Genomic DNA, 17,715 nt, shown 5'->3' on the forward strand with positions numbered 1-17,715 from the left:
AGTACGGAGCGGAGTGGTGGGAGGGACAGGAGAGGCGGGAGACAAAAAACCAAAGCTAAGAACTTAAAACAGGGTGCAAAAATTGGGAACCGATAGAATGTACGTTTATGAAAGGTTGGACAAGGAGTCCCCAAAGTTTCTCTTCCCTAGGTGAGGAAGCCACTGTGGAGCTGCCAGCATTTGAAGCTTAAGGGAAGAAAGCCGAGCGCAGCGAAACGCAGTCCCGGTCTGGGAGTTCACTCCGGGCAGCAGCCGACCCGCCGGAGCCCAGCCGGCAGCGGGCACTGGGGGCGGGGACTCAGGGGCGGGTCAGTAAAGGTCGGGCGATTGTGTCGGGAGGCGAACTGGGCGTAGGCGGCGGCGGGCGGAGCCCACAGTGAGTGATGTAAGGAGCGGAGGGATCCCGCTGGGAGAGTCGGGGCGGTACATTGAGACCCCAGGGGTGCGGGGCGGGGGATCCCAATCTCCTCCCTGTTTTCCCCGCCCCTCCCCCGCCTCCTTCACGCCCCTCCCCCCTCCTCCCCTCTGGTTGGAAAGTTTCTAGAATCTCTTCCCAGCGGCCTTTGCGGTTCCAACATGGCGGAGCTGACGGTGGAGGTTCGCGGCTCTAACGGGGCTTTCTACAAGGTATTGACCCTTTTGCCGCTTTGTAGGGTCTTCTGGGGGCTGGAGCGGGTTTGAGGGAGGGCTGGTGGTCCCGGAGAGTGAAGTTCGGGGTCGAAAGGACGGCCAGGCCGACGCCAGAGGCCGCAGGGTTCCTCGCTTCTCCCCCCTCCACCCGCGGTTTAACGGTCTCGGGGGCCCGGGCTCCGTTATGTTTTGAAACAACACGTCGGACACATCTTGCTTTTTTCTGTTCATGTGCCGCCTTCTTGGATGCTGGTGTGGCCCTTGGCGGGCCGGCAGGAGAAGCCAAGTGGCTCCTGGGCGGCTGGGAGCGCCCTGGGAACAGGCCCGAGCGCCTGAGGTGGGGGAGCCCTGCGAGGAGGCGGTGGGATTGTGTGGTCACGCCCGCTCCCCCGCCCCTCGGACCCGGCCGAGCGGGAGCGCCTCTGCCCACCCCCTCGGGGGTGCTTCGCGGAATCTCAGGAATTCACCTTTGTATTGTTAGGGTTTTGGGCCAACGAGCCTTTAGGAGTCTGAAGGGGAAGGGGGATAACGGCTTGGGGGTTAGTATCCAAGAGAGAAAAGTAGAAAACCTTGAAATGTGGCGGGTCGAAATATTTTTGCGGCCTGGGTAATTGGGCGGCTCCTTACTCTAGCACCTCTATTACGGAAGAAAAGACGAGAGTTCTGAAGATTTAAAACGTGAAATGAATTAGGAAGGCAGGTGGAATGGTGACTAGTTTCTTTATATCAGTTTCACTAAGGTGGTTTTTTGTTTTGTTTTGCTTTCACGAGGTTTTTTTTTAATTTCCTTTGGGAGAAAGGAGATGTATAACTATGGAATCAGGGCTGGGAAACGGAAGAGAGGGGTTCTGGAGTAACTTGTTAGGGGCTTCCAATGTAGGAGGGGTCACAACTGAAAATGAAATCCAGTTTATTTTTGCCTTAATAACGGTTCCTTACCTCGATTCTCCCTTTCTTCCAAAGCATGCCAGAATGTTACAAGATCAATACAAAATCTGCCCAGCTGTTGTCTGTCAGTCAATCTCACTAAGCCAGCATCTCAAATGTTTGAGAGTCTTGGCTATTTTTATGAAGGGCCTTCTTCTAACACACGAGTATTATACGTGCGCAGAATAATTTCTCACAGGTTTTTATTTCAGTGTATCTTTTTATCCCACGGGATTTTACATGGTGGCTGTGATTTCTTATTTTCAGCGTTTTTTCTTATCTTTACTGATTAGTTCTGTGTGTTTGGCTTAACCCTCACGTAGTGGGGAATCTCAGTTCTCATCTTATGGACTCTTAAAAACTTCCTAGTTTTAAATGTCCTTAGATGGGCAAAATAAAGTAAAAACAGTGCCTGTTGATAAGTTTTTATTATGACTACTGATGTCTTTACATTAGCATTTCCTTCCCTGAGAGACTGCCTATGATACAGTTAGCTGGGGCACAAGGAATGGACTTAACCATACTGCTCTAGGATAGATAAGGGTTATTATTTTGCATCATCTCCCCCCCCCCAAAGTTTCAGTTCTGTTTAGCTGTACAGTTTTTGTGTTACAGGTATACATTTTTTTCTTTGCATGTTGAAAAACACAGTAATCAAATTATTTTGCATCATGTAGGAGTAGAACACTTTTTAGCAATAGCGGATAATCCATACAAATTTTTCATTTTTCCCTTTTATGAGATGATTAGTTCTTTTAGTATATTGTTTACAATCTTATTTTAGTTTCTCATTTTTTTCCCCCACAATAAATCAAATGTCCTTTCATTGGAATTTGAAATATTTGTTACTGACCTTACTTCATACTCTTAAAAATCTTCAACCTAGATCTATTCAGATTTAATTCCTTACCCATTTAAACTCACCAAGTAAGGGGGTAGTGGTTTGGTAAAGGTTGGGAAGGACACATTTAGCCACATGTGTGTACTAAAAGTTTGCACTTAAACCTGTGGAGTTTTATCCTGCCATAATCCACTTGTACTGTACTTAATGAAAACTTGTCGTTCAAGAAATCAGAAAGAATGAGAATGGTCAAGTGGAGAGAACCCTTAGTTTGAAGTAAACAAGTGGGAATTCTGCATCTGCCCTTCAGCTTACTGTTAACTAGTACCGGATTTTAGAACAAATCTCTCAGTCCCTTTTGATTCAGTGAAACTGCTCACTTGGAAAAAATTGCCTTAATAGCATTTTATTATTTTTAGCCACTTGAATTTTTATTTTATTTTAAACTTTATTTTTTTTGTCGTGCTGGGGAAGTATCCCAGGTCTTCACAAAGCACTCTATATTGAGTGCCACCTTCAGCCCCCCCCCCCCGCCCCCCTTTTTAAATTTTGAGACAGGGTCTGGATAAATTGCCCCAAGTGGTCTTGAACTTTTTTATTTTTTGTACTGGAGTTTGAACCCAGAGATACTTTACCACTGAACTACACCCCCAGACCTTTTTTTCTTTTTTGTGTTTGTTTTGGTGCTGGGGATTAAACCCTGGTGTCCTCTGTTAAGCTACATCCCCAGTCTTTTATTGTTTATTTTTTTAAAACCAAGGATTGAAACAGGACTGGGGGAGGGAGTTGCTTAACTGTTGAGCCACATCCTCAGCCTTTTTATGTTTTACTTTGAGGCTGGGTCAGGCTGAGTTGCTGGGGTCCTTTTTTCTGGGGGTCTCATTAAGTTGCTGAGGCTGGCTTTGAATTTGCGATCTCATTAAGTTGCTGAGGCTGGCTTTGAATTTGCGATCATCCTGCCTCAGCCTCCCAGGGAGCTGGGATTATAGGCATGTGCCACTGCATCTGGCCCTCTCCCCACTGGCTTCTAATTTGGGATCTCCCTCTAGCTTGTGATCTTCCTTTCTCAGAATCCCAAGTATTTACTTTTAAAACTGAGGTTATTTTATTTATTTTAATTTTTTTTTTTTTATTTTTTGGGAGAGTACTGGGGTTTGAACCTAGTGTCACTTTACCACTGAGCTACAGCCCCATTTTTAAAATTTTGACACAGGTTCTCAATAACCTGCTGAGTGTCTTTAAGTTTCTGAGACTGGCCTTGTGATCTCCTGCCCCAGTTTCCCAAATTGCTGGGATTACAGGCATATACCACTTTGCCCAGCTGAAGTTAATTTACTTATAGTACTACAAACTTTTTTTCCTCCTAAAACAATCTTTTTTAATGTTATTAGTTTGGATAAATGTTATGTAACCATCACCCCTATTATGAAGGGAGAGAGTAGTTTCACGATTACCCAAATTTCCCTCTCCTCAGCCTCTAGGGTGTTTTGTACTCTCATAATTTTGTCTTATACTGATTGCATGTACTGTATATAGGTAGAATCATACAGTATACTGTGTTGTGTTTTAAGTTTGGCTTCTTAAATTTAGCTTAGGATCTACTTTCTAATTTAGAAAATATGATCAGTGAGGGAATTTTGGAAACTTAGCAAAAACTAAGTTGTCTTGATAAGAGCTGTTGAACATTTTGGTGTATTTTCTTCTTCCTAGTAGTGTTTTCCAGTGTATGGGGGATTCTGAATTTCCCACCTCTTTTTTCCTCCTCCCCCCACATACATGGACATGACATACATGCTTGACTGTAAGTGTAAACTGATATTGAAGAGTTTCAAAGACAGGTGTCATCGTGCCTTGAGGTATGTAGCCAGTATTATGTTGTCAGTGCACTGCAGATTCTGATTAAATGAACTGAAGTTTGGATTGGAGAAACTGCTTAGTGGGTAGAGCACTTGCCTAGCATATGAGGTCCTGGGTTCAATTGCAGTACCACAAACACACACAAATATTTCACAAAATAATTAGAATCAGCCATGAGATGAACATTTGAAGATTTTACACAAAATTTGGCCTTTCCCCCCTACAATATTTATACATATGATAGCATGCTATTATTGTTCTGCTTGTTGCTTACTTATGATGGATCTGTAGTTACAGAAATATTTGTTTACAGCCCTGTAAATTTATTTATTTATTTTTGTATTAGAGATTGGAACTGGGGACACTTGACCACTGAGCTACATCTTTAGTTCTTTTTATTTTGAGACAGGGTCTTGAATTCGCTAAGTTTTTGAGGTTGACCTTGAACTTGTGCTCCCTTGGGTCAACCTCTCCTGAGTTTACTGGGATTTACGGGTGTGTGCCATAGCACCCAGCTAGCCCTATAAATTTATAGGAATGGAAAACAATAAGAAGGTATTAAACATTTGATGGTGTATAATTTTATATAACATAATTTCTTTTGTAACTTCCCTACTTGGGAGCACCGTGTTAGGTTTACTATTGAAAATGTAAAACACCTTTTTTGAAAGCTTTATTGAGGTAAAATGTATATGCTATACTTGATCTTAGGAAGAGGCTATGACAAGGTATGAGAATGTATGTTCTATGAAATTGTATAACTGAATGCTTCTTTAGTATATTTACAGTTGTATAACCATTGCCACAAGTCTTACTTTAGAACATATCATTACTAATAAAAGAAAACCTTGTGTTCATTTTCATCTTAACATGCTTTTTAAAATTTTTTTTTTCTTAGTTGTAGCTGGACACAGTACCTTTATTTTATTTGTTTATTTTTATGTGGTGCTGAGGATCAAACCCAGTGCCTCTCACATGCCAGGCAAGCGCTCCACTGCTGAGCTACAACCCCAGCCCTTAATATGCTTTTTAACTGATGTGTATGATGTTAAACTTTTTTTTGTGTGTGTGTGTATGAGGTGGGGTCTTGCAATGTTGCCCAGGCTGTTCTAGAATTCTTGGGTTCCAGTGATCCTCCTGCGTTAGCCTCCTGGGTAGCTGGGACTACGAGTGCATGCTATTATGTCCTATGATACTAAACTTTGTAGTAACATTGCATGGTATAGTCTTGAACTGAATATAATTTACTTTTTGGCATTCTGGTGATTGAACCCAGGACCTTGCACATGGTCTACTTCTGAGATACACCCCGATTCCTGCATACAATTTTAAGTAGATGTTAATTAAAAGTAAGTCACACTAGGCTCAGTGATGCATGCCTTCCCAGAAGATTGCAAGTTCAAAGCCAGCTTCGGCAATTTAGTGAGGCTGTAAGCAACTCAGACCCTGTCTCAAAATTCAAAAATGGGTTGGGGATGTGGCTCAGTGGTAAAGCATCTCTGGGTTCAGTCCTCAGTACCAAAAAAAAAAAAAAAAAAAAAAAAAAGTCACTTAGTTTCTGACTCATGTAAAGTTTCTGTGGTATTCCAAGAAAACTTGTAGTCTCTAAGGGATAAATGATTTCTGTACCTTTCTGTGGAAGATAGAATTAATTACATTTAGAGTTCTGGGATTTCTGTTTTAACTATAAAATTGACTTACAAAACAAATCTCAAAGTACTATAATATGTCCATAATTAATTTCCTTATTCTTTTAGTTTAATATTAAATGAAATATGAGAGTAATAGCTGAATTATGGTGGAGGTATATTATCACTACTAATGAAGGCTAGATATATCGTGGAGGAATTGTGTTTTGAGTGTATACTGACTTTTCAGGTAGTACAAAATCTTTTTGCCTGTCATGATGGTACATGCCTATAATCCCAGTGACTTGGGGCAGGGGCAGGAGGATTGCAAGATCAAGACCAGCTTCAACAACTTAGTTGAGGGACTAAGCAAGATAGCAAGACCCTTTTCCAAAATAAGAAAAAACTGGGAGTATAGCTCAGTTTTAAAGCATCCCTGGGTTAAAGCCCCAGTAAACCTCCCCACCCCCCAAAAAGGGGGCACAAAATCTTGCTGGTTGATTGCTTTGTGGAGATTAGTAATTGAGGAAAAGATGGGGGCTATCTTAATACAAGGGTTCTCTGTTAAAAAATGTCAGATATGTTAAGGCTAATTTTTAGTTGTACAGATTTAAAATATGGTTTTCATAAATGTTAAAGACCAAAGGTTTAACTAAGTAAAAATAAATGGTCAAGAAATTTATTTATTTTTGATACCAGGGATTGAATTTAGAGGCACTTAACCACTCAGGTCCATCCCCAGCCCTTTTTTGTATTTTATTTGGAAACAGTCTCGCTAAGTTGCTGAGATTGGCTTTGAACTAGTGATTCTCCTGCCTCAGCCTCCCAAGCCTCTGGGATTACAGGCATGTGCAACTGCACCCAGCAGGCAATTTTTATTTTTTGTTCATGGATTGCTGGAACATGTTGGCATGAAGGAAGGCTGGGATCTTTACCACTTAGTTGGTGTTGACTACAATTTTTAAGTTAAGTGCTTGAATTTCCTATAAAGCAGTTTACATAAGATCAATATGTAATTATGGAACAGATTGAAAACAGAAAAGTTTAAAAACCTACCCAAATCTATGATAAGATATATTGTCAAGATCTTTCTATATGTCCAGAAAACAATTTTTTTTCATGTTTTTACTTAGTGCACCTGTATATTTTCTGTATCATATTTGTGTACCTTTTTGTAAAGTAATAGTTCAATGAGAGAATGTCTCACTAGATATTGTATTAAACTTCTACATGCATTTCCTGCACATTTTTCTTGGAACTCCATGAGGAATGTTTTGATCCCTATTTTATACATTAGGAAATTCAAAAATTGAGGTGTAACCTGCCCAAGATTATACTGTAACTGAAATGGCATTTAACTTTAGGGCTTTCACCACTTTATTTCTTTGAACCCCAGATTGAAACCAAGGGCACTTAACCACTGAGTCACATCACCAAACCCCCCTCCTTATTTATTTACTTATTTATTAAATCTTGAGACGGGTTCTTACTGAGTTGCTTAGGGCCTTGCTAAGTTGCTGAGGCTGGCCTTGAATTTTCGATCCTCCTGCCTCAGTCTTCCAAGCTGCTGGAGTTGTAGGTGTGGGCCATTGTGCCTGGTTAGGGCTTTCACTTCTAATTGCTTAGGTTAGCATACAACTTGAGGTTCTTTAAAGGAAATTTTAGGAAGATGAGGGCAGACACTTGACTAGATTGTTTAACTGAGTTCTCTAAAACAGTGTTAAGAATATAGCAAATTAGCTGAACCACGGTGGTGTAGCATGTCTGTAATCTCAGCCACTTGGGAGGCTGAGGCAGAAGAACTGTAAGTTCAAGACCAGCCTGGGCAACTTAATTATCTCAAAATAAAAAGTAAAGTAAAGGACTGGGGATGTAGCTCAATTGTGAAGCACCCCTGGGTTCAATCCCCATTACCCCATTCTCCAAATGCAGCAAGTTAGCTTTTTTCCCCCCTAGTGGAAAGAGCAATATGCATTCCATGATTGAACCCTAATTCTTGTAATTGCTAGTTGTGAGACCTTGAGTTTTTCATCTGCAGTATGAAGCAATAACAGCAATAAGCACCCAGACTACTTGTCATACTGTGTAGGTACATGGGTATTTCTCATTTTGTTCTCTCACTCACAGTTAGGCAGATAGTTATAGTGCCATGTGAGGGTACTGAGGCTGAGTCCAGCTCCATAGTATCAAACTCTGATCCTTGACTCCACAGATTATCTCCTTAACCATTAAGGTGTGATTCTTTTTGAAGTATGTATATATATGTGGTTTGCTAAATTGTTACTGATGCATCAGGAATTAGGGCTGAATCCAGATGATTCCCCAAGAATAATATAAGGTGTATTGTCTGTTTTACAGGAATGTGCTCTTTGTTATAATAACTACTAGACAATGAGCAGAAATATGGTAGTTTGAATTGATGTAAATAATGTAAAATATCTCAATACATTTTAGTTTTGGTGATGTGATTGAACCCAGGGCCTTGAACATGCTGGGCAAGTGCTCTACCACTGAGCTGTATCCCGAGCCCCTTAATAATTTTTAAATACTCACATGTTATACTATTTTGGGTATATTGGGGTTAATACATTAAAATTAATTTGATCTGTTTCTTTTTACTTATTTTAATAGAAACACTAGAAAATATAAAGGTATATATAACTCAGTGGTTTATTTCTGTTCAGTAGTGCTGATTTATACCCTCCACAATTATTAGCCTTTAGATTGTTGATTGTGTAAGATACTTAGGTACATATTTGAAATGCATATGCGTACACACAAGCACACATACGCGCTTATGCATTTGTAATAACTGCTTTTGTTCAGTTGTTTTTGCTCAGTTCTGGAATTGAACCCAGGATCTTCTGCATGCTAGGCAAACGCTGTTATCACTGAGTTTCACCTGTACCCTCAAGTAATTTTGGCTGGGAGGCCAGTACTGGGATTTAACCAAGGTATGTTGCTTTACCACTGAGCTACACCCACAGCCCTTTTTCTGAGACAGGGTCTGTCTTACTTAGCACCTCTTTAAGTTGCTGGGGCTGACTTGAATCTGTGATTCTCCTACTCAGCCTTCTGAGTCCCTGGGTTTTTAGGTGTGTGCCATGGCACCTCGCCTCAAGTAGTTTTTTTTTAATGATGTGTCATGCCTTTCTCTTCTTTTTGTGGTGCTGGAAATTGAACTCAGGGCTCTACCACTGAGCCTCATACCCAGCCCAGTGATATGTTGTCTCTTAGTAATCTTGCCACTGAGTAGTTTTGAATTATCAAAAGGATTTAGAAGATTGTTTTCTTTGATGCTTAGCTAATAATTAGGAAGACTTTACTGATGGCTTCTCTGGGACCAAATTTTGAAAGTAGCTAGCTGGAACAAAGCCAAATTAATGTGAGTTCAGACATTACTATGTTAATCTGAACATAAAAGATGCATACATAACCTGTGCAACATATACGTAGGCTCATGTATTACATGTACATGTATAGCGATCTTATAATTTGTTCTTAGAGTAAAGAAGCTGAAAGACATGGTAACATTGAAATACAGTTAAATCTCAAGTTTACTTAAAGCAGATTTCTGTTCCCATTGCTCATTGTTTAAAACAAGATAACTTATATCAGTTGTTTTAGCTTGTCTCATTCTCTAGCCTCAGCATTTTCCACTCATCTATTTTGGGAGGATGAATAAAGAGAGTTCTCCCTAATGAAGTAGTTTTTGTTGGCAAAAAGAATATGTGCTCTCGTTAATATTTTTTTAAGGATCAAACTGAGCATGATGGTGCACGACTGTAATCCCAGGAGGCTGAAGAAGGAATATTGTAGGTTCAGCAACTTAGACCCTGTCTCAAAAAATAAAAAGAACTGGGAACTTAGCTCAGGGGTAAAGCATCCCTTGGTTCAGTCCTCAGTTCCGAGGGTGGGGGAATATAATTTTAGGGATCACAAGGCACATCACTCAAGTTTCTGTCTACCCCCTTTCTTAATCTGATTGATTAATCATAAATTTTTTTCATCCCCCTTTTTAAACTTCGTTTTAATAGTATTTCAGGTTATTTTGAAGTCTTAGGTTTTGTAGTAACTTGTGTATTTAGCATAAAGTAGCCTTCAGTATATATTTGAATGAACAAGTGAATCACTTGGCTTCTGGACACACTAATTGTGTGATCTTAGTAACTATATACACACACACACACACACATACACGTACACACATACATACATAACATACACAGGCACAGACAGAACTATATCCTTAATGATTTTGGTTCAAACTGAACTTCAATAGCTCTTTTAGGGGTACTGATCCTGGTTACTTTCAGATGTTGTTACAGAATTTTATACACTCAGAGGAAATAAATGCAGTCTCGATCCTTTGGGACTGTATTGTTATAATAGTTCTGGGTCGCCATTTGGAAACAAAGTTATTCCATTTAAAGAACTGATAGGCTAAGTACAGTGGTGTGCATGCCTGTAATCCTAGTGACTAGGAAGACTGAGACAGGAGGATCCCAAGTTTGAGGCCAGCCTCAGCAATTTAGTGAGATGCTCAGCAACTTAGACCCTGTCTTAAAAAATAAAAAAGGACTGGGATGTAACTCAGTGGTAAATTGCCCCTAGGTTCAGTCCTCAGTACCAAAACAAAAAAGAACTGTTAAATATTATAAGCTTATGAAATTATGAACATTACTAGTATGCAAGAGGTAGTAGATAAGTATTATGAAATCTTCACATTCTTATTGCCCTCTGTTCTTTTTTTCAGAACAGTTAATACTCAGTGCCAATGAATGCTGAAGACTTGACTGATTTTTTTTCCATATTAGAACTTAGTCCATAAGGATGCAATAATTTTTGTAATGTATAATATAGTAAGTTTTTTGACTTTTTGTAGAACATGTGTCCATCAGAAAAAGTGTCCATTGATTTGAAGTAATTTTTATTTTGCAGATTTAGTTATCTTTAAAAATTTGTTCCTGCTGGGTGTAGTGACCTACACCTTTAATCCTAGGACTTTGGAGGCTTAGGCAGGAGATTTGCAAGTTCAGAGCCAACCTTAACAATTTATTGAGCAACTTAGTGAGACCCCATCCCAATATTTATAAAAGAGCTGGGGATGTGTCTCAGTGGTAAAGCACCCCTGGGCTTAATTCATGGTACCAAAAAAAACAATAAAAATGTTCTTCATAGGTAAATTTGAGGGCCGGATGGTAACCTGGTTTGAACTCAGGGGCACATAATAACTGAGTTGTATCCACAGTCATTTTAATTTTTTATTTTTAAAAATTTTATTTTTATATTGGGGATTGAACCCAAGGACTCTTAACCACTGAGCTACATCCCCAGCCCTTTTTATTTTGTATTTTGAGGCAGGGTCTTGTTAAGTTCCTTAGGGCCTCTTTAAGTTACTGAGAGTGGCTTTGAACTTCTTGTGATCCTCCTGCCTCAACCTCTTTTGTTGCAGGGTGTGTGCTGCCTTGCCTGACCTGGCAAGACTCCCTCCACCCCATGAGATCTGCCATATTGCCCAGGCTTGTCTTGAACACTGGGCTCAAATGATTCTCCTGTCCCAGCCTCCTTATGGAACTGGAAGCATGCCCTTGCCTGGATAAGAGAGATTTTTATTGCAGTAACAGTCTAATAAATGGTGCTTGTTACTGGTATCAGATCGCAACCAAGACCTTTTAGTGCCGGTCACGGTGGCAGACACTTGTAATCTCAGCAACTTGGGAGGCTGAGGCAGGAGGATTGAGGGTTCAGACCCAGTCTCAGCAACTTAACTGAGACCCTGAGCAACTCAGTGAGACTCTGTCTCTAATTAAATATTAAAAAAGGGCTGGGGAGTGGCTTGGTTGTTAAGTGTCCCTGGATTCAGTCCCTGGTACCAGAAAGAAAAAAAAAAAAAGGTCTTTTAGTGTTGTTGACATCTAAAAGGTTTCTTAATAAAAACATAGATTTGAGATCACTAAAGGTGGAAAAATTGTAATACAGTGAGTAGTGATGTGCATGTATACATATGTGCTATATGGAACAAGTACTGGTTTACAAAAAGTGTTCAAGATGTAACTCACTTCTTTAATTGTATGCATGTTGTCAGGCTCAAGGACCTGCTTCTTTCATCCTTGTCAAGGGAACTGTTAACTTTCTCACCTATCATATAACGCTCAACTATTTTTTTGGTGGGGAGCTGGGAAGAGTGTACCAGGGATTGAACCCAGTGACGCTTAACCACTGAGCCACATCCCCAGCCCTTTTTATATTTTTAGAGATAGTTGCTTAGGGCCTTGCTAAATTGCCTAGACTGATTTTTGAACTTGCCATTCTCCTGCCTTAGCCTCCTGAGCCGCTGGGATTACAGGCACGTACCGCCACGCCTGGCTAACACTCTCAACTTTTTAAAATAATTTTTATATATTCACATACATGTGATTTTATAGATGTATAGGTGTGATATGCAGGCTTTTTTTTTCCCCCTGACTGTCCTTCACCACTTTATAGCTCTCTCCCCCTTCCAATTCAGGTGCCCTTGTTGTATAGCCAAGTACATGATTTCAGATTTCTCTCCATTTTCATAGAATCATATAGTTGTACATTCAGATACAAATGTATGCCAGGCGTGGTGGCACACATCTATAATCCAGTGGCTCAGGAGTCTGAAGCAGGAAGATGGCAAGATCAAAGCCAGTTTCACAACTTAATGAAACTCTAAGCAGCTTGGTGAGACCTGTCTCAAGTTTAAAAATGGAAAAGGCTGAGGATGTTACTCAGTGGTTAAGTGCCCCTGGGTTCAACCCCCAGTTACCTTCTCCAATACAATTTTTCAGCATGCTCCATAAAAGTGGACTCATCTACATAATGATTATTTTCATGTTTAGTGTCATTTATTTGTAATGGTTACATGATTTTCAAATATCAAATTCAGTCATTCCCCAGTTAAGTAATTTTGTTCTCTTTTTTTGGGGTCACTCTCCATATCTGTTTCCGTTAGATTTCAAAGAACAGGAAAACTTGGTTGAGTGGAACTTTAAAACCACTGCTAGTAAATGTTAACAGATTACTTTCCAAAAAGACTAACACTTCTTCCATTAATGAATGACAACTCTTATTTTTTTGATGTCTTTTCACCTAACCCCCACCCAGAACCACTGTTGATAGTAACATGTCCTACCCCTCCTCCCACCTGTACCCCTCACACTGTCTGCGCTCTTCCAGGATGGGGCACCAGTGGATGCCAGGCGGGATGTCCCCAAGACTCCAGGGCATGGGCATGGTGGCAGTGCTGGGCAACCGCATCCTAAGGCAGCCCTCACTGGGTGCCTTGGGGAGAACAGGGTGGCTCAGGATTTAATCAGGGTCACGGTGGCTCCTCTCTCTCCCTGCCATCAATCCTACCACCAAGGCTTTGCCAGCATCCAGGGCTCTGCAGATGTCCAGGACACGGAGTAGCACAAAATGGTCTCTTTTATCCCTGCCAGAAGAGGGTTTTGTATATAATTTCTGTTGCGCTGTTGGATGTAAAGGTTATCTTGCTGGATCTTTAGTTTGCAGATTCCATTTATTTTTTTTTCTTTTTGCTTTCGTTTTTTGGTACTGGAAGTTAAACCTAGGGGCACTTTAATCACTGAGGCTAAGTTGCTGAAGCTGGCCTTGAACTTGCCCTCTTCCTGCCTTAACCTCCAGAATCTGTGGTATTACAGGCATGTGCAACCATGCCTGGTTCCCATTTGTGAATTTAATGTTTGCCTTTTTATGTGTTAGAACTATTTTTTCTCCCATTAAGGCAGTCCTGGTTAAAACAGCTTGTGCACCAGTTATAGGTAGAATTTCTTAGGCTGTTTTTACATTTAAATATTTACTACATCAAGAAATATTTTTGCTAGCTACAGTGGCACACATCTGTAATCCCAGCAACTCAGGAGACTGAGGCAAAAGAACTGCAAGTTCAAGGCCAGCCTGGACAACTTTGGGAGGCCCTGTCTCAAAATAAAAAATCAAAAGATCTGGGGATATATAACTCAGTGGTAGAGCACTTGCCTAGCATGCACAAGGTCCTGGGTTCAGTTCCCAGTACTGAAAAAAGGGAGGGCAGAGGGCCTGTAGCTTAGTGATAAAATGCCCCTGGTTCCATCTTTAACTTATTAAGTACTGCAAAGAAAAAAATGTTTTTGATTATTCATATAGATGCACCAGTTGTGCTAGCACCAAGTATTAAATAGTAATGCACTTCTGAAAGGTGGGGTTTTTTTTGGGGGGGGGCATGTGTAGGAATTCGGTACTTCCTCTCCTTATCCATCTCTCTAGTCTAGGATCAGGATAAGAGGATGATGACATCTGGCATACAGGGAGACTGAGTTCTATTCTGTATTGATAGAACCTCCTGAGAATTGCTCCAGAAAGTCTCTGGGGGTGCTCTGAGAAGACTGAGAGACCTTAAGGAGGGAACATTGTGATTTGCCTTTTGACTCCTAACAAAGCTAGTTAGGAGTCTTTATTGCTTCGGGTCTTCTCATTTTACCTACCACATATTAATTAGTGAATCTGAGACAAATCTGAGCAGTGAGACTGCTGTATTTTGTTGTCTTCAGTGAAGTTTTTTTTTTCCTTGCTCTATTATAAGAACTTTTGTGTGTGTGTGTTTAACTATGTGAATAGTCCAGGAACATAAAAATTTTGCTTTATTGTGAATCTTTTCAATTACTTAACATAAAAACATTAGGAAGATATCTATCAAGATATTTTAAGGAAGGGAAGTAGTATTAGGTATTCTTGGGCTATCTTTTGAGTTGAGTACATGTGTGTATCACAACTTGAGAAACTTCAACATGTTTAGCTTGCAAATTAAGAAACAATTTTTTTTTTTTAAACTTCTTTATATGAAGTTACCTAGGTAATAACAATTACCCAGATCTTGGAGACAATAAGACTTTTTTTTTCAGTCTTGAGTTTTCTCAGTCTGAACTATAAAACACCAGAAACAGTATTTTCTGAATTCTCCCACCTTTGGTACAGAGGTAGTAGCATGCATGAGAGAGAAGTTAACTCATTACACACAGCTGATGCCTATTGCGTTGTGCTGTATTTGAACCCTGGTTATAGAAGTCTGCCGCTGGGCAAACCTGTAATCTGTAGTGACTCAGGAGGTTTAGGTAGAAGGATTGCAAGTTCAAGGCCAGCCTCAGCAGCTTCCCATGTGTTCAAAATAAATATAAATAATAGACTGCAAAAATAATAGACTTTGCTGTATTCAAATTTCTCTTTTTTTTTTTTTTTTTTAATTGGGGTGCTGGGATTTGAACTCAAGGGAACTTAACTACCGAGCACATCCCCAGCCCTTTTTAAAATTTATTTAGAGATTGGGTCTCACTAAGTTGCTTAGGGCTTTGCTAAAATGCTGAGGCCAGCTTTGAACTTGGTGATCCTCCTGCCTCAGCCTTCCGCGTCTGGGATTACGGGTGTGCATCACCAATCTTAATTTTTTAAAAACTTTTTTGATTGAACTCAGGGGAACTCTATCACTGAGGTACATCTGTAGCCCTTTTATTTTTTTGAGACAGGGCCCTGCAGTGTTCCCAGTCTGACCTTCAACTTGGGGATCCTCCTGACTCAGTCTCTGAAGTAGGTATGATTATGGACATCTGCCACTATCCCCAGCAAGTTTGCCCTATTTAAAACAAAACAAAACAAATCTTTGCTGGGTGTGGCTGTATAGACCTGTGATCTCAGCAATTTGGGTGCTGAGGCAGGAGGATTCCTAGTTTGAGGCCAGCTTCTGCAATTTAGCAAGACCTTGTCTCAAAAAAGGACTGGTAATGTAGCTCAGTGGTAGAGCACCCCCTGGGTTCAGTCCCCAATTTTGTGGGGTGGGGGACAAACAAAACCAAACAAATGAAAAAAATCATAAAATGGACCATACATGTATAGGGTACTAAACTGGAAAACATGGTATTCTGATGGTGGACATACTGATTTGAGGTGTCAGTAAGCCAAGGCTGGAGATGTTTAAATTGTTGGAAGTTGGGTTTAGAATCCAGGAAATAAATTATTTCTGCATAAAATGTTTGGGAAATTAGTGACAGATCTATGTATGCAGCTTCATTGTACCTAAAATATCGTCATCCATTCTCCCAACCTTGGTACAGAGGTAGTACCTCTGTAAGAGGCAGTGTTGCTAATCAGTTATGATTTTATCTTTTATTTATTTATTTTTTTTTTCAGGTATAGGAGATTGAACCCAGGGATGCTTTTACCCCCTAGCCACATCCCCAGCCCTTTTTATTTTTTGTTTTGAGTCGGTCTTGTTAAGTTGCTGTAGCTAGACTTGAATTTAAGAACCTCCTGTCTGAGCGTCTCAAATTGCTGGGATTACAGGCATGCACCACCCATCCAGGTCTCTTTTAGTGTTCTTATGTATATATTGAGAAGTCTCCTTTAAACACTTGCATACAAAATAGCAAGCAAAATAAATTGGTCAAAACGTCTTCACATTAATAGGTTTATTCTCACCCTATCTTCTTGAGTGCCATGGAGAGGGTCGATGGCACAAGCATACTTTAAAAGTTCTTTCTCCATTGGGCATGGTGGCACCTGCCTGTAATCCCAGTGACTCTGGAAGCTGAGACAGGATCACAAGTTTGAAGGCAGCCTCAGCAATTTAGTTTAGACCCTAAGTAATTTAGTGAGACCCTCTCTCAAAATAAAAAGGAGATGTTGCTCAGTCGTTAATTATCCCCTGGGTTGAATTCCCCTGTAAACCATCCCTCCCCAAAACAAGAAACAAATCTCCAGGACTTATTTTTTTTCCAAGAATTTTCATCCACTCTTTTAGGTTTAATAGAGTGCTTTTTATTTTTTTATCAGAAGGTGTTTGGGATCCTTCTGTCTGAGCCTCTCAAGATAGTTGGTATTATAGGAATGTGCTACCCCACTGCACTTTTTATTTTTGAGATTGGAATCATCAAAAAGTTAATGATTGCATTAAGGATAGTTCCTGACCTCCATTTAGAAAGATGCTAGTGTTTTTACTAGCTTTTCTTTTGCTGTCAGTAGTTTATTTTGCAGTCAGTGATTCTGATAAGAATTTTGAAATTTAAGCACTCCGGGTGCTTACCTAGCATGCCTGGGGGCCTGGGATTGACCCCCAGCACTGTTTAAAAAAAAGTGAGATATAAGATTTGACCCATTAGACTATACATCTTGGATTTTTGGTTCTGAACTTTGCTTCCATTCACCTCAGTCTTCAAAGCCGCTACAGTTTATGGTACTTTGCTGAGTATTAAGGTTTTTAAGTTTGTTTTTCCCTTTATAAGGAGTTTAGTGTGTGTAGTACATTGTGTAATAAGAAGCAGTAGTGGGTCCCCCCCCCACCTTCTGTAGTGGTAGTTATATTCAAAGGAATTTTTGTAGATGAGGGTGATGTTTGTAATGGGTTTAGTGGAATGGTGTCAAGGATTTATGGATCTGTACGTTAAAGATTTCTTAAGCCATTGTTCAAGGCCTCTGATATTAATGTGTTTTTTAAGTGATAACTTTCTTTTAAACTAAAGCTCATGTTTTGAACATAAAACTGCTTTTTCAGTTGGGAACTAGATTTTGATGTTTCATTCTGAAACTATGAAAGGTACCAATATTCTCTTGTTAAGTATTGCTATCAGACTGAATCTTTTTTCTTTTTCTGCCAGTACCAGGAGTTGAACCCAGGGGTGATCTAGGGAGATGGAATCTCCCTAGGTTGCCCAGGCTGGCCTCTAACTTCCCATCCTTTTTCCTCAGTCTCCCAAGTCGCTGGAATCACAAGTAATGTGTCACTGCAACCTGCAGTGCCAGACTTAATCTTGACGTTTG

General features: G+C 40.2%; 1 protein-coding gene and 1 non-coding gene across 7 annotated transcripts in view; one reads left to right on the forward strand and one right to left on the reverse strand.

Annotated features, from left to right (window-relative positions):
• The first annotated feature begins 462 nt into the window (after positions 1 to 462).
• Positions 463 to 17,715, forward strand: part of Fxr1 (FMR1 autosomal homolog 1) — a 66,711-nt gene continuing 49,458 nt past the window's right edge. For 3 of the 6 annotated variants that reach the window (XM_047563194.1, XM_047563197.1, XM_047563199.1), the window contains exon 1: positions 465 to 627. In XM_047563194.1, the coding sequence (XP_047419150.1) occupies positions 577 to 627 (51 nt within the window). In that variant the 5' untranslated portion in view covers positions 465 to 576. Of the gene's footprint in view, positions 628 to 17,715 lie in introns of all 6 variants that reach the window. The other 3 variants (XM_047563198.1, XM_047563195.1, XM_047563196.1) reach the window with 3 other exon arrangements.
• On the reverse strand, positions 11,919 to 12,038 carry LOC124993858 (U6atac minor spliceosomal RNA). Its single transcript, XR_007110374.1, has one exon. It is a non-coding gene; the product is annotated as a U6atac minor spliceosomal RNA (small nuclear RNA).

Source organism: Sciurus carolinensis, chromosome 9, assembly GCF_902686445.1.
Source record: "Sciurus carolinensis chromosome 9, mSciCar1.2, whole genome shotgun sequence".
Classification (NCBI taxonomy): Eukaryota; Metazoa; Chordata; class Mammalia; order Rodentia; family Sciuridae; genus Sciurus; species Sciurus carolinensis.